Source organism: Elgaria multicarinata, chromosome 6 (assembly GCF_023053635.1).
Source record: "Elgaria multicarinata webbii isolate HBS135686 ecotype San Diego chromosome 6, rElgMul1.1.pri, whole genome shotgun sequence".
Lineage (NCBI taxonomy): Eukaryota > Metazoa > Chordata > Lepidosauria > Squamata > Anguidae > Elgaria > Elgaria multicarinata.
This window is the reverse complement of record NC_086176.1, coordinates 16,640,532-16,665,493: the sequence shown is the minus strand read 5'-3', so window position 1 is coordinate 16,665,493 and position 24,962 is coordinate 16,640,532. Positions and strand designations below refer to the sequence as shown.

The window sequence follows — 24,962 nt, the reverse complement described above, 5'->3', positions numbered from 1 at the left end:
CAGATAGAAGGGTGAGAGTTGTGTAAGGAAGTGCCAGTTGCTCTGAACCGAGACAGGATTTTGGGAGAGAGGAGTGTCTGTAAAGAGATACCATAAGAAGTGTGAACATGGTTTGTGCAACGTTGAAGCCGTGGCGCCAGTTGTGATAAGTCACCCTTCTGTAACCCTTGCTGACAGAATAAATGAATCTCACCAGCACCTGTGAAAATAGAAGGGTCATGAGCAGAGGTTTTGACAGCTTTGCGGAGGGAAAACAGACCGTTTTCATGAAATCAGACAAGAACTCTCTCTCCTTCCCCCACCTCTCTCTCTCCCTCTCTCTCTCTCTCTCTGTGTGTATCTGGTGATGTTTTGTGGTCATGGGGGATTTAGTGGACTGCCTCAAATGGCTTTTCCCCCTTTTCAAGGCAGCCCCACACTTATTTAATTTATGTATGTATTTATTTGTACGATTAATAACTCCACCTATTACCTGAAGTTCTTAAAGTGGCTTATGATATATTTAAAATACAATAAAATAGGTAAGAATTACAAAGGAGGGGCAAAAATGTTCCTCTCAGTCCTCAGATGTATCAACTGCCACTCTACTAAAGATCCACAATCCCATGCCCCCACATCCCCCCCCCAGGGCATAAGGGACACACTGGCAAGATTAAAAATACTAACAGATATTCTCTCCACAGGAGCCATTGTGGGTTTTCTACTATAGGGTGAGCCCTTCTCTGCCCACACACACACCTTGGGGTTTTCCATATGAAGCTTTTAATCTGCACCTTTATCGAAGCTTCTGCTTCCAGATTCTTTGTAAGATTAAGATCGACTCTTTTCTATGTGTTTTTCTTTCTCTGCCATTTATATGTTTCATTACACAACCAGTAGATGGCACTGTGGAATAGCGGAATTGCACAAATACACATAAGCCTCATCCCACCATTTCTAAATAATATAATATTTTCCTCGATCTAAAAAATGCTGGGGAAATGGTTGCTAAGAGCAGGAGAGGCCCAGGAGGATAACAACATTGTGTAAGGACCCACAAACTACTGTGAGTGAGCAATCAATAAAAGCCTCAAGACGAAACTCTCTCTTACTCCTCTGATGACATATAAACCTGGCTCCAAATTGAGCATGGACTTCTGCCCCTCCCCTATGCCTGAAGCAAGTTTTTGGCTTTTGTTTTATTTCAGGGAGCCAGCTTGTCATTTGGTGCTTTCAGAAAAAGCTTAGCCTGTTTGTTTAAAGCTTGAATTCTGCTCAAGGTAGTAGTGAGGAAAGATTTCATTATTGTCAATTGGGACAACCAATCAGCACTCTGCCCAGCTAGCTTCCTGTGGAAACAGGAAGACCTGGTTGCTTCTGAGATTGAATCAGTTTGGAAGTTTGTCCGTCTGCTTGAAAACAGCCTCCCCATTCATGAGATAAACTTCCTGATATGGACGACTGGGGAAACTGGTTAAAGTTGTCACTCACCTCCTGTGGAATCTGGAATTTTTTCACCACTCCAAGTTCGTAGTACATCTGAATGCCACATTTCACGAGGTCTAGTTCAGTCCTTTCCAGATCAGAAAAGTGAAAGTCGTAGATTTCAAACTGTGCAGGATCTGGAAGCTCTGTTTGCTGGTGGGGGAAAAATGACATCTGTTGCCCATCTGGTATCGGTTCAACTGTTGAAGCAACAAGCATTTCTCAAAGGTCTTCTGAATTGTGGGTGCAGTGCTGCTCCAGATACGACTGACATAAAAACTGGGGCCATGGTAGCATGCAATGCTAAACCATACTTGTGCACATGATCCGGAATGAGCCTGAACAAAGCCATGGAGGGAATCCGCACGTCGTTCTGAGATCGCTTCTAAGCGACCCCAGAGCGGCGTGAAAGCAAGCGTGTAACTGGCCTTTGGAAGAGCCGACGAAGAGACGTCCTTTGCGCCGCCGCCGCCCAACTCCCTCCTCGCCGGCTGGGACGGAGCGCTCGGGGGAAGAAGGTGGGGTGGAGAGCTTCTTCCGCTCTCAACCCCGCCTTCTTCAGCCGAGCTCTCCTTGCCACTCGGCAAGGAGGTCTGCGGGTGGCGGCGGCGGCGGGAAGGACGTCTCTTCGTTGGCTCTTCAAAAGGCAAGTTACACGCTCACTTTCACGCCGCTCTGGGGTCGCTTGGAAGTGATCTCGGAACGACGTGCGGATTCCCCCATGGGCTCATGTGTTTCGCTCTCCCCACTCCTCCTCCTCCTGTGCAGCCAGGAGAAAGACTTCCCCTGTGTTTAGTTTCACTTTCTCCTAATCTTGGTTTGCCCTCTTATAGAAATCAGGGATCATGGTTTATCACAAACTCTTGGCTGAATAAATAATCTATCTTCATAACCCATGGTGAGGATCTTCCATGTTTTAATCCTTGTTAACCACCCAGAGAGCTTTGGCTATGGGACGGTATATAAATGTAATAAATAAATAAATAATGCTTAGCCAAGAAGAAACATTAAGGTGTAGTGCAATAGATCTGTCTCTTTCAATTTTTGAAAACAATGTTCTTTTCTTTTGAGTCAAAGCTGTGGGTAAATATATGCCTCCCCTTGACTAAAATCTGGAAGACCACTGACATGAGGGTTGGGAGATAAAATCATTTCTGCCACCTTTGGTCCCTCCCTAAATTTATATATTTATTGCATTTCTATATCGCCCAATAGCCAAAGTTCTCCGGGCAGTTCACAAAAATTAAAACCATTCAAAATATAAAACAACAGTATAAACCCATAATATAAAATACAATACAAAAGCACAACCAGGATAAAATCAGTAGCAGTGCAGAAATACAAATTTAAAATACAAATTTAAAACAATGAAGTTGAAATTAATTTATAGACTGTTAAAATACTGAGAGAATAAAAAGGTCTTCACCTGGCGTCTAAAAAAATATAGTGTAGGTGCCAGGCGAACCTCCTTCGGGAGCTCATTCCACAGCTGGGGTGCCACAGCAGAGAAGGCCCTCCTCCTGGTAGCCACCTGTCTCACTTCCTTCGGCAGGGGCTCATGGAGACGGAGCCCTGAGGATGACCTCAGGGTCTGGGCAGGTACACATGGGAGGAGGCGTTCCTTCAGATAGCCTGGTCCCAAGCCATTTACAGTAGGGCTTTAAATGTTAATATCAGCATTTTGAATCGGGCCCAGACCTGGACTGGTAGCCAATGAAGCTGGAAAACAACTGGCGTGATGTGATCTCATTGGCCAGTCCCTGTTAGTAACTGTGCTACCCTGTTTTGTACCAGTTGAAGTTTCCGGACCGTTTTCAAAAGCAGCCCCACGTATTACATATAACTGTATAGCAATCTCAGTCATAATGCACGACAGTATAGGAAGTTCCCCAATTTGAACTTATGGACTTTTAAGAGAAGGATATGTTGACCCCGTGATGAGCCACATGGACACTTACTAGAACTGCTGTCAGCTCTTCCTCATCACATTCAGCCACCTCTTTGCCAAGCTTCTCTCGAGTTGGCTGTGGAAACAAATGCACATGATTGTTATGACTCTTCGCACTCAGTGATGGACCAAGACACTTTGGTGCACAAGGCAGAAAATCCAAAGGTCCACTCACACCAATACAGTAACAATAATGTTGAAAATTGCTGCCCTTTCATGATAGCCTTGAAATGTTTAGCTTAGAAAGGAGGCGGGTAAAGGGAGACACGATAGAGTTGCACAAAATTATGCATGGTGTGCTGAAAGTGGATCGGGGGATATTTTTCTCCCTCTCTCATGATGCTAAAACCCAGGGTCATCCCATGAAGCTCATTGGTGGGAGATTCAAGACAAATAAAAGGAAGCACTTCTTCACATGAATCATAGTTAAAGTATGGAGTTCACTTCCACAAGATGTCGTGATGGCCAAAAGTTTGGATGGCTTTAAAAGGCAACCGGACACATTCATGGAATATAAAGTTATTGGTGGCTATTAGTCCTGATGGCTATATGCTACCTCCAGTATCAGAGGCAGTATGCCTACGTACACCAGTTGTTGGGGAACATGGGTGGGAGGGTGCTGTTGCACCATGTCCTGCATTGTTGGTCCCTGGCCGATGGCTGTTTGGCCACTGTGTGAACAGAGTGCTGGACTAGATGGATCTTTGGTTTGATCCAGCAGGGCTCTTCTTATGTTCTTAAATCTTCCACTTGAGGCCCTCTTGCCTAAGGCTATGGCCGGCCTTTGTAGCACTCAGTTTTTCAATACTTCCAGATCCTTCAGCAGTTGAAATAGTAAAACTTTATCAATGAATGAGAAAGAAAATACACTTGAAAAGCCATACCAGGATTGCTTGGATTTCGTTCTTGTCACATTGCACATGGTAGAGCACCATATCCTGGGCAATATCCTTTCGATTCTCCAGTTTATTCATCTTATCGTAAGTATCAGTAGTGAGCACAGACCAGCCAAGGAACTGTGTCAGAGACTTCAGAAATAAAACAGACATCAGTGGAATAGTTGAGGAGGAGTTACCCCTTCTCTAAGGCCTTAGCTAGACCAGGCTTTATCCTGGGGCAAATCCCAGGATCAGGGAGGGATCATCCCTCCCTTGCCCTGGGATAGAGCCCTCCCCTTTGGGCTCGATTTTTCCATGGTCTCGGGCTGAGCCCGAGACCGTGGAACATGTGGCCCATTGCCGCGGTTTGACTCAGCTCCGCGCACGGGGCACAGTGCTCCTCAGCAGCACTGCGCCCATCAGGGGTAGGGCGGGAGGGGGGCAGGGAAATGATTTTTTTTAAAAAAAGCACCTACCTTTAGCACACGAGCGTTCATGCGCTCCTCTTCCTTTAAAAATAATTTTAAAATGGCGGGCGCGACGCCTTTCTTCCTGAGGTCGTCGCACCTCGCGTGTAAACGGAGGAGGGATCTCGCGTTAATCGCAATGCGAGATCTTCCCTCCTCCGTCGTGGACTATCAGGTAGGTCTAGCTAAGGCCTAAGTCTCCTTCTCTAACTCCTAGATCTCAATTATTAATAATCTGAAACAGTACAGGTGATATGTAAATGTTTTTTCAAGTTCAGGATGGCTAACTTCATATATTGAAAAGAGCAATAACATGTGTTTTTTTAAAAAAAAAACATACAGCAAAATTCAGTAAAACATAGGAGAAAATAAAATAAAAACGACAAAGGAATTTCTGGAGGGAATAATATATACTCATACGCAGAGAAAAAGAAAAAAAAAAGAGAGTTGCAGATCTGCTTGCAGGCTTACAACCTAAGAAGAAAGAGGAGAGTTTTCCAAGATAATGGGGGACAGAGGAAGATGCAAGCAAGGGCATTTCAATGAGAAGGAGCAGCTAAGGGAAATGCCTGTAAATCCTGGGCTTGGGACTAGTGACAGATGATCAAAGACAGCCATGATGCAGAGAAAGCAAAAGAAAAGAAGCGAGGCAAGGAGAATGAGAGACTGGAGACTAGTGCAAGGTTTAACTGAACATAATAGAACAGAGACAGCCAGCTCAAGTATGGTGTAAAGGAGTGAGACAATCAAATCGGGCACAGATGCAAATGGCAAAAAATAAAACGTGGCGAGACTAACCATTTCAGAAGGGGTGGGCAACTCACAGCCCCCTCCACCTCCCATTTTTAATTTAATTTAATTGTTTGGCACGTGGGTAGGTGTGGCCCATAGGGGTTTTTGAAAATGCCCCCTGGACATCTGCAGTTGCCCCAGATTTAAGAAATGCAGTTGCCCTATTCATCACATCATCTCAAGTAACAGTTTTGCTGCCTACTGCATGATGGAGGAACCCAAGGCAAGTACAAGAGTAGGACTCTGCTGAATTGGCTGGGGGGCTGCCTATACATGGGGAAAGTGGCTGCAGATCTGTGCTACATCAGTTATATGACGCAGGCGCAGCTTTGCAGCCATCACGGGCTTTTCCATGAAGCTGCGGATTGAAAAAGTTGGGGATGTCAGATTGCTCTCTGGGAATCTGACGTTGCTCTGGGGCGGTCCCTGATGGAAGGTGGCTGACGATTGGTCACCTTCCACCAGGAAGAGGTTGGGGGGCTGCTCCAGTACCTGGATGGCTGCATGAAACCCCGCGGGAGAGGGAAACCGGGGGGGGGGGGGGTTTGGAGGGAGGCAGCGCCAACCTGGTGCCATGAAGACAGCCCCTGGGTTACTCTTTGTATTGGCAGTGAACATGACATTAACACATTACAGAGTCGTGTGAACATTCAGTAATCAACTATCTTTTAGAAAATACAGAATATGTTATCAGCTGCAGTGAAGCGGCCTACCTCCATTAGGGTTTCATCCTGTTCGTCAAAGGGCTTTCCATCTTTTCTGTTGTAAAATGTAGCAACCCCTACAATTTCTTCTTTTTTGTTAACTATTGGCATGGAGAGAACGTTTTTGATGATCCATCCTGATTCATCAATAGGACCTTCCTTAAAACAGCAACATGTGAGCATGAAACATATCAAATGCTATACTGCATGTTGTCTCGATACAAATAGTAACGCTGTATTTACATTCTGTACATCTTTAATTAAAGAGGATATTGCATGGACAGAATCATATTTAATTTACAACTTTGGGCATATTTACATTACAAACTTAAATGGCTTTCAGTCATTCCCTCTTTCCAGGGAATGCAAACGGCGACCCTCGTGAACAGCTGGATTCACACTCTTATCGTACCTGAAATGTGAACATTTCATCCGAAGCTGCGTTCATAACGTTGCAAATCTAGAAAATTGCAGAGATGTTTTGTTAATGTGCACACAAGAGTATGCTTAGCATTTTGATAATTAACTCTTACATAGAACGATTTAATGCTGTGGTTGAAACATTATGGCCGTGATCCAAAGAGCTACTTTGTGCATCCAAGGGTTTGTACAGAGCTACAAACCTTTTTCTTTGAACAAAAGACCACTCCCATGCCATATTTCAAACTGCTTTTGAAACTTCTTGTATTTTAAGTGCAGCTTACCATGCGCTGCTATTTGAGGGAAAGTAAGTCCACAGTTCTCTGGGCTGTGTGTGGAACTCAGCGCATGGCTCTTTACCTCTTGAGCATAATTGTCTTGATGGGTTGTGGAAACCTACAAATATAAATACTTACAAAACCAGTTTCTGCAACATATGTTGGGAGCCCACTAACCAGGGACCAATGGTCTTCCTTAGGATTTCTAAACGGAAAGGAAAATACATAAAAACTCTGATCAAATGAGGTTTGGTTACCAAGGGAACAGACTGAAGTTAGCCATGAAACTTAAACATTTAGCTATTCATTCTTTTTGATTTTCCAGAGTAAACTTTATGCTATTTAAATAATGAGTGGGAAGAAGCAACTTAGTAAAGAAGCACAGTAACATTTTCAACATGCCAAGGATAACGCATAATGTCTTACAAATATTTGGGGGGGGGGGAGTGAAAATGGTAAGATCTAAGAGGGTGCAAAAGATGAGCCTTTCATTTTTAATGTGGCAATTCTAATTCTGCAGACAAAGAAAGCTGAGCTGAGGGGAGGTAAAACACGAGAAGGAATGATCAGGGCTTGTATGAAACACTGAATGACTCCCCGGTGAACACACAGTATGTCTCAGACGCTGTTGCATTGCCTTTGGTGGTTTACTTGTTCTTTGCGGACCGTCATTATTAGAAACCACGTAAAATACTTCAGTGCTGTGCCTGGATATTTAAGGTTTCAGCAATCCATTTGCACAGCTAAGGCTAGTGTGACCATTTCTAAGATGTCGGATCTGGACGCAGTCATGCATGCCTGCGTTACAACCCCGCCTCAATGCAGAGGAAGAGGCGGGTAATAAATAAATAAATAAATTATTATTATTATTATTATTTAGGGTGACCATATGAAAAGGAGGACAGGGTTCCTGCATCTTTAACAGCTGTATTGAAAAGGAAATTTCAGCAGGTGTCATTGGTATATATGGGGAACCTGGTGAAATTTCCTCTTCGTCACAACAGTTAAAGCTGCAGGCACCCTGTCCTCTTTTAAATTTGGTTACTCTAGTATAGCTCCTGCAGCTTTATTTATTATTATTTATTTATTTATCATACTTATACCCCGCTCTTCAGCCAAAAAAGGCTCTCGGAGCGGCTTACACTTAGCAAAAAAGACAGTCCCTGCCCTCAGGCTTACAATCTAATAAAGACATGACACACAAGGAAAAGGAGTCAAGCAGGGAGGGAGGGAGGAGAGAGAAAGAAAGAGAGAGAGAGAGAGAGAGAGAGTCCAGCAGGAGCAGGCCCCGATGTTACTTCTGCCTGCTCCTGTCCCCTCGGTCCTTCTTCTTCCCCACAGGGCCAAGATGGCAGTTTGCCCTGTGGGGGGGGGAAGAGTAACTGATTATTATTATTACTATTATTATTATTATTATTAATAATAATAATAATAATAATAATAATAATAATAATAATATAATGTGCATTATGTGGGGCGGCCTTTGAAAAGTATTCAGAAACTTCAGCTAGTCCAGAATACTGCAGCCAGACTGTTGACTGGGGCTTGGTCCAGGCAGCACATGGCTCCCTTGTTACAACAGCTTTACTGGCTACTGTGGACCATCTACACGGTGCTGCATTCACTGCTGATTCCACCACCACCACCACCGCCAAACCCACAGCATTGCAGTTGCGAAGTGACAACTACCGCGATACATGGGCAAGATTGAACATGGAATATCTTGCCGTGAAACTTTGCACCATTGGTTACACAGCTGTGACGTGCAGCAAATAGTGACTAACAATGAGGCTCTCAAAGTAATTTTTCCCTTCTGTAACGCTGTGCAATTCCGTAGCAGCAAATGGATGCCTCCGTGCACCTATGAAGCTACAGGCTTTTGAGTCTTGGCATTTAACGGAATTATCTGCCTTACTTTGGTTCGCCAACAGTTTCCTTACTGTTGTCATGCCTACCATTTGTAGACGCTTGCCTGGGTCCCGCCCCAACCCTGCACTGTCACAAGGCTTCACACATGCGAAGGGGTGTGCCCAGATGAGATGTACTTGTTCAGACATCATGCCAAAATGGATCACTCTGTACCGCATTTACCAATGAACACATGCACAGAGAACCATGGTGACAGTGGAGCAAAATTAAAATATGCGGTAAAACGACACTGCGAAAATGCAGAATCATGACGTGGATGTGAATTGGTGGCTGCGTCATATAAACAAAGGTGCACAAATCACAGCCACGCGGAGTAAGTACCCTGTGCAGACATGCCCCTGGTCTGTTTCCAGACACATTTCATAGTGCTGGTTATGACTTATAAAGCTCTATACAGCTCGGGACCAGGCTACCTAAAAGACTGACTCCTTCTATAAGTGCCTGCAAGGTTTTTAAGATCTCTGGGGGAGGCCCTTCACTTGGTACTGCTGACTTCAGAGGCACGTTTGGTGGGAATGTGAGAGAGGACTCACCATGGCTTCTTTTCCTTGCCCTGTGTGTGTTGTATGTGAACCACCATTTCCCGAATTACCCTCACCGTGATGTGGGTTTCCAGGTCATCTGAATCCAGCAAGGAGCAGAATAGTCATGGCTTTCAAACCACCTCGCAAACCCCTACAACAAGCCAGCCTAAATCTCACTGGCAGGGCTGGTGCTACCATAGAGGCCACTCAGGCAGCTGCCTAGAGCACTAAGTTAAGAGAGGCGCGGGGCGCAGCGCAGCACTCACGTGCGTTGGCTGTAAGCTGGCCCAGACCGAGGATTCAGCTGGGCCTGGGCGGGCGAGATGGCGCCCCGCGCCTGCCCAGCCGAAGTGAAGCCAGGGACGCTGGGGTGGGGTGGGGCGGCTCCACGTTCGGACTTTCGGAACGCGCCCGGAAGAGAGAGAGAGAGAATGTATGGGTGAATGGGGTGCATGGGGTCTTTGAGTGAATGCATGCGTTTGTTTGGAGTGAGTGATGCTGAGTGTGTGTGTGCGCATGCGTGTGAGTTAGGGGGGATGATTTGGAGGTGATATTCCTATTAAATAATGCATTTTAGACCCATAGACGTTCCTTTCCAATTTGTTTGCTATAATTGGCATGGCGTATTTCTTGCACTTTAAAATAAATTTAGCAGTTTCAAGTTTTGTGCTTCTTATTTTTTCCAGGAAACATATGTTCTTAAAAATCAAAGTTGGCATTTTTTTGGGGGGGGAGGGGGTGAAAGTAGTTCACCTTGCCTAGGGCGCAAAATAGCCTGGCACCGGCCCTGCTCACTGGCTCATTGTCATTTCTAGTGACGTGCTTTTTTAGACCTGGAGGATTTCCCTCTATGCTATAGCCAGCTTCTGTATATAAAAACAATGCCCATGAGGTTATTTCACTTTACTTACGGGATAACTTTAATTTCTTCCTTTCCATGCAAGATATAATCAATGACTTTGTAAAAGACGATCTCCTATAAATAGAAGAGAAATAGAAGTTGGCATTTAAAACAAGTGAGCAAATAGGGAAAGAGGATCTATCTTAGCTGTTCAATGACTTACTCTACCATCTGGAGTCTGAGGTCCTGAATAAGGTGGAACTTCACCCATTAGAACTGGCCACAAGTTAAAGAATTCCTGGAAAGGTGGACAAATAGTATCATTTTAATCCATTGAGCTTTACAGGTTGAAAGTCTTTTTGGTAATATAATTTGTATTGATTTATCCTTTGCAATTCACAAACTCCAACAATAAACATGTAAACATCATCAACGGCATTTCCTTTCCTTAACTTGTATTTAAATGTAGGGTTATTAGTCTGGTGCTGCCAGCTTATTTTACAGAGCCCCATTATTATTATTATTATTATTATTATTATTATTATTATTATTATTATATTTATTTGTATACCGCCTTTTGCCCAATGCTGGGCCTCAAGGCGGCCTTACAAAGTTTAAAATATACATGGGGGGGGGGAGGGAAACAAAACCATAAACAATTAAAAAATACACAACAAAATTATAAAACATTAACATAGATGGAGGCCTGGATTATTCTCCAAAGGCCTGCTTGAACAAAAAACTTTTAGCCTTTTTTTATTGCAGTCCATTAATTAATCAGGTCTTTCCAAAATGATTTTCGATGTTTCAATGGTTTCTAATTCGGAAGTCTTTCTTTATAAAAGAACCACAAATGGATACCAAATGGCAAAGAATTGATCTTGCTTCGATGTCCCCCATACTACTCTTCTGTGGTGATTTAGATGCTCAGAGAGAGCAATCTCCCATATTTTGGGAAGGAAAGGAAAGGAACCTCTCGTGCAAGCACTGAGTCGTTACTGACTCTTGGAGGGACGCCAGCTTTCGCTGACGTTTTCTTGGTAGGCCTTATAGCAGGGTGGTTTGCCGTTGCCTTCCCCAGCTAACTGGGTACTCATTTTACCAACCTCGGGAGGATGGAAGGCTGAGTCGACCCGAGCCGGCTGCCTGAAACCAGCTTCCGCTGGGATCAAACTCAGGCCGTGGGGAGAGTTTCAGCTGCAGAAACTGCTGCTTTACCGCTCTTGAATTGTAAATTCTGGTTGGGTTTTCCAAAGCTGTATTCCTTCTAATCGAGCTACTATTAACCTGAAGCTGATTACATCCTTAGGAAGAAGATGATCACACACATGATCTGATATTGACAGTAGTGCAAATGATTTCTTTAGAATCTCACTTTTTAAAAGTGCCTTATATTGAGATAGACCATTGGTCAATTTACCTCAGGGGTTGGCCTGGGAACTTTTCATATGCAAAGCAGGTACTCTACCATTGTCACTTGGCAGCAGCAGCAAGCCATAATATACCTAGAAACCTCACTTACCTTTTGCTTGTTCATATCCAGAAGGCCTACTGAATACCTGTCACAGTTCAAATATGCTCTCACTGTGTAAAACGCTTTGTGGAATTGTCTCTCAATGTCAGTCAGTTCTTCAAATACCTTATTGGCAGACCACAGCAAAACCTGTATAATAGCAAACCAAAATGTAAGTTCCCCAGACAAACTAGCAGGTTCAGAAGGACCGTTTCTGATTCCGGGGTGGGGGTAGAGGAAAGGTTTTAGATGTTTTTATAATGTTTTTAGGATGTTTGAACAATGTATATTATGTTTTAATTCAGTTTTATGTATTTTATACTTACTGTTGTTCCCCACCTTGATCAAAATGGAGGTAAGAAATAAATTATTACTATTATTATTATTATTATTATTATTATTATTATTAAAGTTTTAACTTCCAAAATTGGCCCTCAGAGTAGTAGCAGGACAAGCAGAGCTAGGAAATAACAAGAGAAACCATGGATTGAGATGGTGTAGAACTTGGGCCATAGCTAGACAGGGCTTTATCCTGGGGCGAACCCCGGGATCGTCCCTGTGCGTCCACATGATGCACAGGGGATCCCGGGATCAGGGAGGGATCATCCCTCCCTTGCCCCGGGATAGAGCCCTCCCCTTTGGCCCCGGTTTTTCCACGATCCCGGGCTGAGCCCAAGACCACGGAATGTGTGGCCAGGTGCCGCGGAGCCAGGAGCTGCGCCCATCGATGGTAGGGTGGGGGAAGTGGGGAAAATAATTTAAATTTAAAAAAATACTCACCTTTTGCGCACGAGCTTTCATGCACTGCTGGCCCATTAAGAAAAAAATGGCGGGCGCGACGCCTCTCCTTCTGAGGTCATCGTGCGTTGTGTGTAAACAGAGGAGGGATCTCGCGTTAAACACAACGTGAGATCTTCCCTCCTCCATCGCGGGATAACAGGTGGGTCTAGCTAAGGCCTAGGTATGCTAGTAATGGAGCTGGAACAGTCTGATGTGGGTATGAAGCAGAGCAAAGGCAGAATATGGGTGGATACATAGAAAGTAAGAGGTTAAAGTGACATCAGCGGAGACTGGTGGCCCCAATGTCAGTGGGGTGGTGAATGCACTCCAGGTTTCAGTCAGGACTCTACAGTAGGGTGACCATATTTTGGAAACCAAAACGGAGGACAACATGGCTGGCCCCCAAGGGGGCGTGTCCAGCACCAAAGGGGCATGCCCACCCGAACATAGTCTTGGTCACATGTCTGATTTTACAGCACACATTTAAGACAAATCTGTTCTACATAACATCTTAATGTTAAAATCACTGAAATAAAGAACAAGTGTCATTTGTTCTTTATTTGTTCAATGTCATTTTGATTTGTGGATGCCTTGCCTCTGCTGAGCTCCAGGTACCCGACTGCCCACCAAATCTGCAACAGGAAAGGTGCCCTGCTTGCCCAAGGCTTCTTACCTAAAGACTGGAGATCCCCTTAACACCAAGGGCTGAAACTGCTCAATGTGCAACACCCCAAAGAGGAGGTTTGACAATCTGAATTTGAAGGATATGGCTCCAGCAGTTTTAAAACACAATAATTTTAAAACTTTGAACTTTTAAAAAAATCCTAAAAAAACAATGGATGAATAGATCTGATTCAAATTTGGAATGGCTAAATATCTCCTTAAGAGCTATCACGGTGCCAACTTTCTGCCCTTTATCTTTAAAAATGTTATTAAAAAATAATAATTTTAAAACCTCAAACTTTTTTTAAAAATCCTAAAACTCAATGGATGGACAGATCTGTTTCAAACTTGGCATAGCTAAAGTCCTTGTTAAGAGCAATCATGGTGCCAAGTTTCATCTCTTTATCTTTAAAAATAACATATATATTTTTTAAAAAATTAAATCCTCAAATTTTTAAAAAAATCCTAAAAATCAATGGATGAACAGATCTGTTTCAAATTTGGTATGGTTAAAGCTCTACCTTAAATCTATCATGGTGCCAGCTTTCAGCTCTTTATCTTTAAAAATGATGGTTTAAAATTTAATAATTTAAAAACTTCAATTTAAAAAAAATCCTAAAAAATCAATGGATGAACGGATCTGTTTCAAATTTGGTGTGGCTAAAGCTCTACCTAAATCCTATCATGGTGCAAAGTTTCATCTCTTTATCTTTAAAAATGACGATTTTAAAAGTAATAATTTTAAAACCTCAATTTTTAAAAAGTTCCTAAAAAATCAATGGATGAATGGATCCGTTTCAAATTTGGTATGACTAAAGCCCTTCCTAAGAGCTACCATTGTGCCAAGTTTCATGTCTTTATCTTAAAAACTGACGGAGTTATAAGCATTTTTGTTAAGTTCCATTAGAGCTGCTCTTTGGAAAATCCGGATTTCCCCTTCCCTCCCGGATTTGTCAGGCAAATCCGGGCAAATCCGGTCATATGGTCACCCTACAGAAGCTATCAAAAGGTGGAAGCACCTTGGATAGCTCCTTTAGAGTTCTGACTGAAACCTGGAGTGGATTCACTGCTCCACTAACAACAGAGCCTCCTGGCTTCACTAAGTGACCCCTCCCTGTGGATGGACCCCAGCATAACCTTATGGGTGGATCCAACAGAATTTAGTGGATTATGGGCAAAGCCTGACAGACTTGTGAGTTGACTGATCCAGGTACGGGTTTTCTGCCAGACTAGTAAATTACTGGATGATTATCAGCTCTAGATAGGGACATTCAGGAAGGTCCAAAGTTCTATTCTTGAATTCATTCACAGATAAACTGCAAAACAACAAGACCGCCTGTGTATTTTAAGAGCATCTGACTATTATGTTTTCAACGCCCTGGTAACTACTACTGCAATGTTATAAGCAGAGTTCCCATAGTTATCCTTCTATTTATTTTAAAATAAGGGGGAATTATGTCTCTAGCATTGTTCTAGTGGAATAATCAGAGGTGTTTTAAGCAGTGTGTGAGAGTGAGAGAAAGGGTGTGTGTGTTATTTCTAGTCCAGGGGTGGGAAACCTCATGCCTGGGAGCTAAATCCAGCCCTCTGAATTTTCCCAAATGACTCCACCCCCTCTTCCCTGACCATAGGTCATTTGGTGATTTCCTGGCTTTTGTGCAGTTTTTTCCGCATCCTAAAAGGTTGAACTGGATCTCCCATGACTTAATTACTGGCAATAAGAGCTTTACGTTAAAGTACGTTGGTGTTGGGGTTATTTTTGACCCTGTTCCATTTGCCCCACCTTCTTTGCCTACAGCCCCGCCCACCAGTGGCACACAGCCCCGAGGGCTTCTCAAAAATGGAATCTGGCCTTCTGGCTGAAAGAGGTTCCTCACCCTTGTTGCGGGCAGAGGGCTCCTAGCACTAATAAGCCAGAAGGCATTGTGAAGCAGAGGGAATACCATCCCTGAGTGGATTTAGAATTAATAGGGTGGGGGGAGAAGACAGATGTAGCATTCTTGCATGGGACCAACGGTCACAGCAAGTTCTTCACCTGAAGAATGTACTTAGCTTTATCAGCAAGTTGAACATTAAGCTTGCCCCTTCCCCTTCTCACTCCCATGCTTTGGTGGGCTGCCTGCCTTTAAATGTTGTGTTTGTTTATATGCATGTGGTCTTTGCTTTACCCTGCCTCCCTCTTGGCCCAAACATAAATAAGGGGAGATGTGTTGATGATGTTTTAAGTGTTAGCCATTAGTTGCTCACTAGCATGTTCCTGGTTCAAAATGATCTTTCAGAATAACAGGTTTCTTTTTTAGAGTTTACCCTAAGACAAAAAAAAGAAAAGAAAAAAAGGAATATTTTGAACACAGTGAAGTGGTTCTCAAAATATTTGTGTTACTCTTAAAATGTTACATCTGTCTTCACCCTCATTTGAAAGGACTAATATTACAGTAGGCGTCGATTTAGCTGGGGACTAAATCCCAAGCAAACAAAAAACAGAACCGATTTCCTCACCTGACCTCTTCGAGTTTCACAGTTGTGAAGATAGCTCAGGTGATAAATTTTCAGGTTCAAAGAGGCAAAATTGAGATACTTCAGGAAAAGCTGAGAACACAAGAAAACTCTGTTCAGTTCAACCAGGTGTGGCGATGCTGCAACCCAGGGTTTATGGATAGAGATCCTCCCATAAGTGGTTTTCCTAGAACTTACACTTTCATCCGCGCTGCTGAAAAATGGACCTCCGACCTTATTCACTGCCATGATCACAGCAACCACATCTTTGCCATTCATGATTGGGGTTGCAAGGATGTTCCTTGTAGTGTATTCCGTGAGTTCATCAACAAAAGTACTAAAATGCTGGCACTGGCATAAAATAAATAAATTAAGCAGGGTATAACTTTTAAGTTCGTTTGAACCAGCCCAAGAGATGGCAAAGATAATCTAGCTTTTCTTCTCTCCACTCAACACAGAATATAGAAGTTATATAGAAATAATATTGGTTGGTTGGTTTTCTTGGTTCCATTAAAAAAAAGTGTGATAAATCATGCTCTCCTGTTACTCAGATTCTCCCCTTAAGGTTGGCAATGGTCTGATCATTGATAAGGAACCACAGAATGTAGGTCGCATCCTCCAGCTGCCAGCAGGTGTGCATGTGTTGGGTGAAGCTTAGGCAAGTTTTGTCTGAATACAAAATTTAGGTAAAACTGAGTTGAACTGGCAGCATTTGGAGTTGGCTGGCAGGATGGCTAAGATATTCCTGGGGAGCATCTTTTCCTGGGGTCAGACTTAGCTGTTTGGATGCTTTGGTTATTGTTATGTTTCTGGAGCTGCCTTTCTGTATTCTTGTACCCTCCTTTATTCTGCTGCCTATATACTTGTAAATAAAGTCTAACAGGCCACCATAGGCCTGCACTGCTCTCTTCCAAAGACAATTCCAGAGTAAAATCTGACCAGAATGCTCCACCACTCGGGGGGAAAGGGGACCTCAAAACTACTCTGGTTAGATGGTTTTAGTTATTTGTGGGATAAATTATTTGTTTCTCCTCTCTACCGATCTGTGATGAGCAAATGGCCTAGTTATTGAAAGAGGATTTAACAGTGTTATAATCCTAGACAGCATGTGTGGATTTTGTAAGGATTTCTGTGGATTGCAGTGTGCAGGCTTGGAAGGACACAATCTAGATTTTAAATACTGGCAAGAAGGTGTTCAATGTTTTATGCCATAACACATTCCTTGCTTTGAGAAGGGGATGTTTTGAGAACAGTGCCATTTATTTATTTTTATTCATTACATTTAAATCCCGCCGTTTTTCCTTCTTAAGGAACCCAAGGCGGCGTACATAATCCTCCTCCTCTCCATTTTATCTTCACAACAACAACCCTGTGAGGTAGGTTGGGCTGAGAGTCTGTGACCGGCCCAAAGTCACCCAGTGGGTTTCCATGGCCGAATGGGGACTAGAACCTGGATCTCCCGACTCCCAGGCTAGCACTCTAACCACTACACCACATTAGCACTCCATTGCATTTCCATTCACTTAGAATGGACATTACATACATCTGTGTGTGTATGTAAACAGGTGCAGTCACACTTATACCTTCTTCTCACACCGTACCCTTAAAATATTATTTTGATCAGCTGATGCCAGTAAATAACACATGTAGTCCAGAGGGATTTACCTGTTAATCCTTTGCCTGCCCTTGTCAGTGCTTATTAAATTTTGTGTTGAGAGCCGCTGTTAACACCACCAGTAGCAGTAGTGCCAGTTCCAGGTTTCTGAGGGAACTTAGGCAACAAACCTTCAGTATGCCCCCTCCCTCAGTGAGTCTCCCTTCTCACCATCATTGGGCCCATTCAGAAGACACCTTAAACCATGGCTTTAACCACAGTGAATAAGGCTTTTTGCTTTATTCACTGTGGTTAAAGCCATGGTTTAAGGTGTCTTCTGAACACAGCCCAGCTTTCTGGCTTAGCCACTGTGGTTAAAGCCATGGTTTAACGTGCCTTCTGAATGGGGCCATTGTCACCTGGCTGCTCTTGCTTCTCCTCCTCTTTCTCATCATTGGACCCACTTGCTTGTCAGGCAGAGAGTCAGGAAGCAGGCAGGCTCTTCCTTTTCACCCCCACCTCTGTTTTCTGGGACAGAGCGAGAGGCAGGTGAACAAACAGGTTGCTACTGTGGCATAGGGACTGGAGAGCTAGGGATTCTTGCGTTCTAGTTTGCAACTTGTTTTTCTTTCCGTTCAGATGGGGAAGCATGCATTTCAAATGGGGAAAGCGTGCCTTTTCATGCACATTGATCAAAAGTGCACACTCCCCACCCCCATTGGCGAAAGCATGAAAATAGTGCAACTTTTAACTAGCACATTTCTCAAGATATATTTTTTTTTAACACCGGAGCTAACAGACGGAAGGTATGAGTTGAAAAGGACTGATGAATGAAGAGTTTGGGAGGGAGAAGAGCGATGTGCAATACTGAAAGCTTCATCCCACGTACCCATTTCCCTCGAATTATCCCCATAGAGTAAAGCAGTAATTGTTGTTGTTAGCTAAATCACACTCCAGGCGGTGGCTCTCCTAAGATCCTTTGCATACCAGGAAATGGGTTTACGGGGGAGAAATGTTAAAAAAAAAATCATTAAAAAATCAATGGATGACCCAATCCGATTCAAATTTGGTTTGCTGAAAGCCCTCCTTATTCTCTATTACTGTGCCAATTTTGATGTCTTTATCTTTAAAACTTACACAGATGTAAGTATTTGTTTAATTTTTAGTTTGAGCACATCAAATCCTCCTCCTGCGCCCCCAGCAGCCGCTTGGAGAACGACAAAAGATTCGCTCTTAAAGGGGTACTAAAATATGACGGTTCTTTTGGCCAAGAAGCACAATTAAAGCAGGATGCCTGGGAGTGCTTCACAGTCAAAACAGATTATAAGCTGGAAAACTTCGGAGTCCTTTGCACGCAATTCGCAGTGATTGCACAGTATAACGCTGGTGTGATGAAGCTATGAGACCACGGAGAAACTTAGATAAGAGAAGTTTAACCAGTATAGAAGAGAGAGAGAGAGAGAGCACCAATGCAGAGAAACATACTAAGACAAAAGAAAATAGCAAGAGAGAGAGAGAAAATAAATGAGCAGAATAGAAAAATTGGGAGCTTCCTTATATTGAATCAGACCATTGATCCATCCAACTCAGTGTTGTCTAACCTGATTGACAACAGTTCTCCATTTCTAGAAATCAGCTGTTAGATTGGATGGGCACTATTTTGGTTTTTCCTTGTTCTTTACAGGCATCCAAACAGGTTTCTTACATTACATACAGACCATCCTGTTAGAGACGGTTGAAACGCTTCTGATTTAGAATTCAGCCTGTGCCCTTGTCCTCTCTTGCTGTGATTCACAAAGCTGTACGCACCCAGGGAAGAGAACCGTACACAGAGACAGGCAGGGTTTTCTTTGACGTTTCCACAGCAGCTGCTTGTGCTGTTGAAAAGGCAAGCTGGTTTTTAGTTTAGATTGTACACTGTGAACGAAAAAGTAGCTTGCCTCTTCAGCATGTGGCAGAAGTGTCGAATAAACCTTCATCTCCTAACCACGTTCAAATAAACTTCAGTCTCCTTATCACTTTCCTCTGTTACTTAATTGCAGTGTCAGGGGATCACTTGCTCTGGGGACCACCATTAAGGAGCCCACCACCCTTTTGAAACATAAATAGTACAATCTTATTCTTTGGCACTGACCGGCAACAAATCTGGTAGCCTTACCTCTTCAACATTTTGGATGTTTGCAGTCTTCTTGCTCTGAGCAACATGACCCACCACACCCATGTCCAAAGGGAAAACTATTTCGCAGTCAGGTGGCACCAGGCATTCTTCCATTGTGCTCTCCTTATGAACGTTGAACAGCCGAGTAGCCAGCTCCGGTGTGCCATTTCGCTGCCTGTACATGAAGAGGCTGCAGCGGTCAGCACGGATCAGAGCACTGATTCTTCTCAGGGTCTTGAAGACCACCGTCTCCATGTTGATGCTTTCTTGCATGTCTTGTATCAGCTCCAATAGTGTTTCACTCTCCTCCTGGCCCAACCCTCCAAACCCCACGAAATCTTCTGAGTGTTGACTGGAGCACGCTACTGCAGACGAGGTCCTGTCCAGCCATTTCCTCTCGAAATATCGCTTAGCAAAATCCGGATGGTTCTCCAGAAACGTTTCTACTTCATCTTCATTAATACTCATGGTCAGTGATTCTGGAGACTATTCTGTTTAGAAAAATGAGGATCCAAGAATATTGTCTCAGGGTAGAAGAGGGAGACAATGATCCATGAGACCATTATCCATCAGCAAGCAAATGTCCAGGCTGAGTATGTGGGAGGATCTTCTCAAGAAAAGGGATTAGATCACCTGTTCCAAAGCTGTAAATAATTCCCACCTCCCTCTTCTCAGATGTGGCTCCACCTATTGTAATTTCATATTTAGAATCAGTTTCCTTCAATACGCTGCCCGCATTCTATTTTTCATTTTCAAAGTGGTGTGTGTATGTGTGTGGTTGTGATTCCCCCCCTCCCCCTGGGAGTGGTCCTTAAGAGTGATATAAGCTCCCTGAAGCCTAATTAAACACACACTGCTCAGTCCTAATCCTGAGCTAACCAGGTGAATATCTTATTATTTCTGCTCTCAGAAGGAAGATGTATCAAAGCTGAAATAAAATGGACTAAATACATTCTGTAAAGGGGCTGGTACAGACTGCCTATAAGAGGTTGCATGTACCCTAGCCAAGGGTCAGGCCTACCATTAAATCGGAGAAAGTGGGTTTCCATATTTGGGGAATAATAATTCTAAGGAAGCAAATTGCTACTTAGGGTGCAATATTAAGGGATGCACCCCTTGTAAGTCCCCAAAGTTGCACTTCCTGCTCTGCATTTTAGCTAAATGGGTGATTTTGCCCATCTAGCGAAGGCTTCAGGGAGGTGTAGGCCATGATACACCCCTTTTCCCTTCCATCTTGTCCTTCTTTTTGTGTCCCAGCTTCTTTTACAGAAACATGAAGGCCATCGGTTGTGTAGCAGTAACTGTACAGGTGCTCAGCATGGCTGCCTCCATAGCCATGTCGCCAAGGAGAGCCCAATATGTCAGGCATTTGTGTTGGCCCATATCAGCAAACCAATTCTAGCAGATTTCACATCCACCAAAACCAGGTCTTTTATAAAACTAATGGGCCCATTCAAGACCAAGCCATCCCTAAATACTTTGCATTACCACAAGGAACACAATATTGTTGTTGGGGAAATTATCCCTCCCTGCTCCCCCAGCTACTGTGAGGATTGCAGCTAAGCTCAGAGGGAACAGGGAATTCTGAAGGGGGTGGCAGATGATGTCAGCATTCCTGCTTATAGAATAGTGCTGGTAATGCGTCCCTGCAAACTCTGGCTCCACTACAACACTGAAGGCAATAGGAGAGAGTCATTGCTGCTCTCAGTACACATATCCAGAATTTTTTGGCCTAGTCAAACAGATTTTGCAGGTTTGAGAAGTACTAAAAAAAACCTAAACTCCTCCTGCGATCAGAGCCCATGGAAGGGCAGAAGAAGGGACAAGAATGATTTCATCTAAAAGTTGGTATGTCTGTTGCTCATTGGGACAAAAGAAGAATGGAAGGGCAATTGTATTTATTTATTACATTTCTATGCCGCCCAATAGCTGAAGCTCTCTGAGCGGCAATACAGCAGGTAAGGGATCGCACAAAGGTGTGTGTGTGTGTGTGTAGCAATTAATTAATCAATTGGTCCAAGAGCTAGATAGGTACAAAGCTTGGATCAGATGCAGCAGTCCATTAGGTCCAGTTGGGAGGGAGATGCATCCCAGTTCAAAAAGGAAAAGTACGAATCAGACCTGACTTTCTACATGCGAGGTTTACTTTATTTTTTGCAGCTCCCACATCTATGCTGCAACTGTAAGATCTACATCGGCCAGCATGGCCAGTCCATTTTAAAATGACCTCCTCTGTTGTCCATGTTGACATACAGACAAGAACCTCAACGACTCATGTACAAAACCCGCTCGCTTAGGGACGTGTCTTGCGTCACAGTGTTTCGCTTCTTGATCAGACCTTTAGGTGGCACTGGAGCACAATGGTCGCAATTCAAAAAGCTGAACTATGGAAATCTGCTTGCTGCACAAGCAACTGCTCTCCCGTGCAGCGGGGATGGGGCACTAGGTTGTGAAATCTAGATTGTGAAATCCATGGAACTGCCGAAACCTATTGATCAGGTCAGATTAGCCCTCTGCTTTTCACAAGTGTTCATATTAATTGGATAGGGCAAAATCACATATACACCCCACTGCTTACTCAGACATTAACCATCCATCCCTCCATCCCCCCCCATCCACACACTCTCCCCCAACTCAAACACCTCCACTTCCCCCCACAATGCTGGATCCAGATTTTGGCGTACCCTTGGGCAAGACACCCTCAACGCCTTTGTCTCCATCTGTTCTTGCTGCTCCTCCTTTTCCTCATCATTGCTACCATTTGTCTGCAGAGAGCCAGTGAGCAAGGAGGCTGTGGCATCTCCTCCTCTTCCTCCTCCTCTTCCTCCTCCTCTTCCTCCTCCTCCTCACCCACCCCATTGTCTGGGCCAGAGCAAGAGGCAGGTGAACAAGCAAGTTGCCATGGGGAAGAGAAGGAGCAACCCCAGGGACTCTTGGCAGTTGGCCCCTGCTAGGGTGTGGGCGACCACTGATGCCCGCCCTGCATGCCCCATTCATATTCATCCCTCCATCCCCACAGTCCCCTTCACACACATCCATATACATACCCCGCTCATACGCATCCCTACAGCCACGCACACCAAGTTCATGCGTCCTTGTTGCATGCTGAGAGGGAGCTCCTAGCACCCCCAATCAAAAGGCACTGTGCAGCAATTCCGGCTTCCCCCCGCCCAATAATAATAATAATAATAATAATAATAATAATAATAATAATTTTATTTCTTACCCGCCTCTCCATTTTGATCAAGGCGGGGAACAACAGTAAATATAACATACATAAAACTGAATTAAAACATAATATACATTGTTAAACCATCCTAAAAACATCCTAAAATTCCACTGGGTAGGCCTGCTAGAAGAGGTCAGTCTTTATAGCTTTCTTGAATGCTAAAAGACTGTTAAGTTGATGAGTCTCCTCCTGCAGGCCATTCCACCGTCTGGGAGCAGCAGAAGAGAAGATCCTCTGGGTAATACCTTTCAGCCGAACTTTGACTGACTGAAGTAGATTCTTCCCAGAGGACCTGAGTGTGCAGGGCGATTTGTACGGGAGAAGGCGATCCCACAGGTAGCCTGGACCCAAACTATGTAGGGCGCTAAAGGTGATAACCAACACTTTATACTTCGCCCGGAAACTAATTGGCAGCCAGTGAAGAGATTTTAAAACATGTTTTATGGGTTTTCTGCAGTAAGGAAAAAGACTGAAGATTGAAGAAGTAGTGGGGAAACGTGGAAAGGTTACAAGTAAAAGATGATGCCATCTGGAATTCTGCAAATGGGGTGATGAAAGAGCCCTTGGAGTCAAGAATGACAGAGCTGGAAGGGAACCTGAATCTCTTTGCAGTCAGAGGCATGGGGCTGTAAGGTACTTCTGAAAGGTCATTCCAGCTAACCCCCAAGCCCATCACAGAAATAGACCAGAAATATACACTGAATAGCAATGAATGAAGATATTTCTCCTTGAACTAAGGATACAAAATGCAGTTTGAATCCGACATGTATATACTAATATCTAGTGGCGTCCTCAAAATCTCTCCCAAGGGCAAAACAGGAACAGGTACCAGAAAATAGGGACCGTACCTGGAAAATCAGGGCGACAGGAGCCTTCGTCCCTGCACACTGTATGAGGAACATTAATCGTTATTCTTGTACTAGAAAGATAAACGTTTGGTTTGTCCTAATTGGTGATCTAATTATCTTGCCCTAAATTATGCATATACAAGGGCCAAGTTGCCGAATACACCAGGAGACCCTTTAAAACAAACAAACAAACACACCTTAAATGCAGCAAGTAAGATGGGCCACGTCTATACGGCTGCTTTACAGCGGTGTTATTGCGCATATTCACGCAATTGGTTAGACGATGCAGCTGTCCATTCGCCACAGCAGTGGCTTTTCCCGTGATTATGCGCATATTAGCAAGGATAAAAGATGTTTAACCCTTCACCTCCCCCTGTATCATTTCCCACTCTAAATCACACCCATACAGCTATTGATGGTGGGGAGGGGAGAACGCAGGCACACTAATAGAGCTGGCACCAGGTTTCACAGGGCTCTGGATCTTCTCATCATACCCACAGCTCTCCTCTCCCTCAAAACAGACGAGGGGGTGGATAGGGGTGAGGGACAAGTGGTGGTGCTGAAAGCAGCACAGCTCCAGCTGCATGGTTCTCCTCTAGCATGGTGCTGCAAAGTGCTAGGTGAGGCAGCTAGAGCTGCCACCGCCACCAGCATCTTCCTCATCAGTTCTACACTTAGGAAAAAGAAACCAAATGCCCAGTTACAAGATGGGGGATACTTGGCTCAGCAATACTACAAGCAAGAAGGGTCTTGGAATTATTGTAGATCACAAGCTGAATACGAGCCAACAGTTTGATGTGGCTGCAAAAAAAGCAAATGCTATTTTGGGCTGCATTAATAGAAGTATAGCTTCCAAATTATGCGAGGTACAGGTAAGGCCTCATCTTGAGTATTGTGTCCAGTTCTGGGCTCCACACTTCAAAAAGGACGCAGACAAGCTGGAGGGAGTTCAGAGGAGGGCAGTGAGGATGATCAGGGGTGTGGAAACAAAGCCCTATGAAGAGAGACTGAAAGAACTGGGCATGTTTAGCCTGGAGAAGAGAAGATTGAGGGGAGACATGAGAGCACTCTTCAAATACTTAAAAGGTTGTCACACAGAGGAGGGCCAGGATCTCTTCTCTATCCTCCCAGAGTGCAGGACATGGAATAATGGGCTCAAGTTACAGGAAGCCAGATTCTGTCTGGACATCAGGAAAAACTTCCTGATTGTTAGAGCAGTACGACAATGGAACCAGTTACCTAGGGAGGTTGTGGGCTCTTCCACACTAGAGGCAGTCAAGAGGCAGCTGAACAGCCATCTGTCAGGGATGCTTAAAGGTAGATTCCTGCAATGAGCAGAGGGTTGGACTCAATGGCCTTATAGGCCCTTTCCAACACTATGATTATATGATCCCCAATGTATCTGGCCCCAGCCCCAATGTGTACTTTGGAGCAGG

General features: G+C 44.0%; 1 protein-coding gene across 1 annotated transcript in view; it reads right to left on the bottom strand.

The window, feature by feature from the left end:
- The window catches only part of PDE6B (phosphodiesterase 6B), a 40,018-nt gene extending 20,101 nt beyond the window's left edge, over positions 1-19,917 (bottom strand). Inside the window, exons 1-13 of the mRNA XM_063128454.1 lie at positions 19,450-19,917; positions 15,896-16,048; positions 15,701-15,790; positions 11,768-11,908; positions 10,469-10,543; positions 10,316-10,380; positions 7,090-7,156; positions 6,666-6,713; positions 6,263-6,412; positions 4,297-4,440; positions 3,423-3,488; positions 1,471-1,617; positions 92-199 (exon numbers count right to left, since the gene is read on the bottom strand). Of these exons, the coding sequence (XP_062984524.1) occupies positions 92-199; positions 1,471-1,617; positions 3,423-3,488; positions 4,297-4,440; positions 6,263-6,412; positions 6,666-6,713; positions 7,090-7,156; positions 10,316-10,380; positions 10,469-10,543; positions 11,768-11,908; positions 15,701-15,790; positions 15,896-16,048; positions 19,450-19,917 (1,722 nt within the window). The remainder of the gene's footprint in view (positions 1-91; positions 200-1,470; positions 1,618-3,422; positions 3,489-4,296; positions 4,441-6,262; positions 6,413-6,665; positions 6,714-7,089; positions 7,157-10,315; positions 10,381-10,468; positions 10,544-11,767; positions 11,909-15,700; positions 15,791-15,895; positions 16,049-19,449) is intronic.
- Between the last annotated feature and the right edge of the window lie 5,045 nt (positions 19,918-24,962).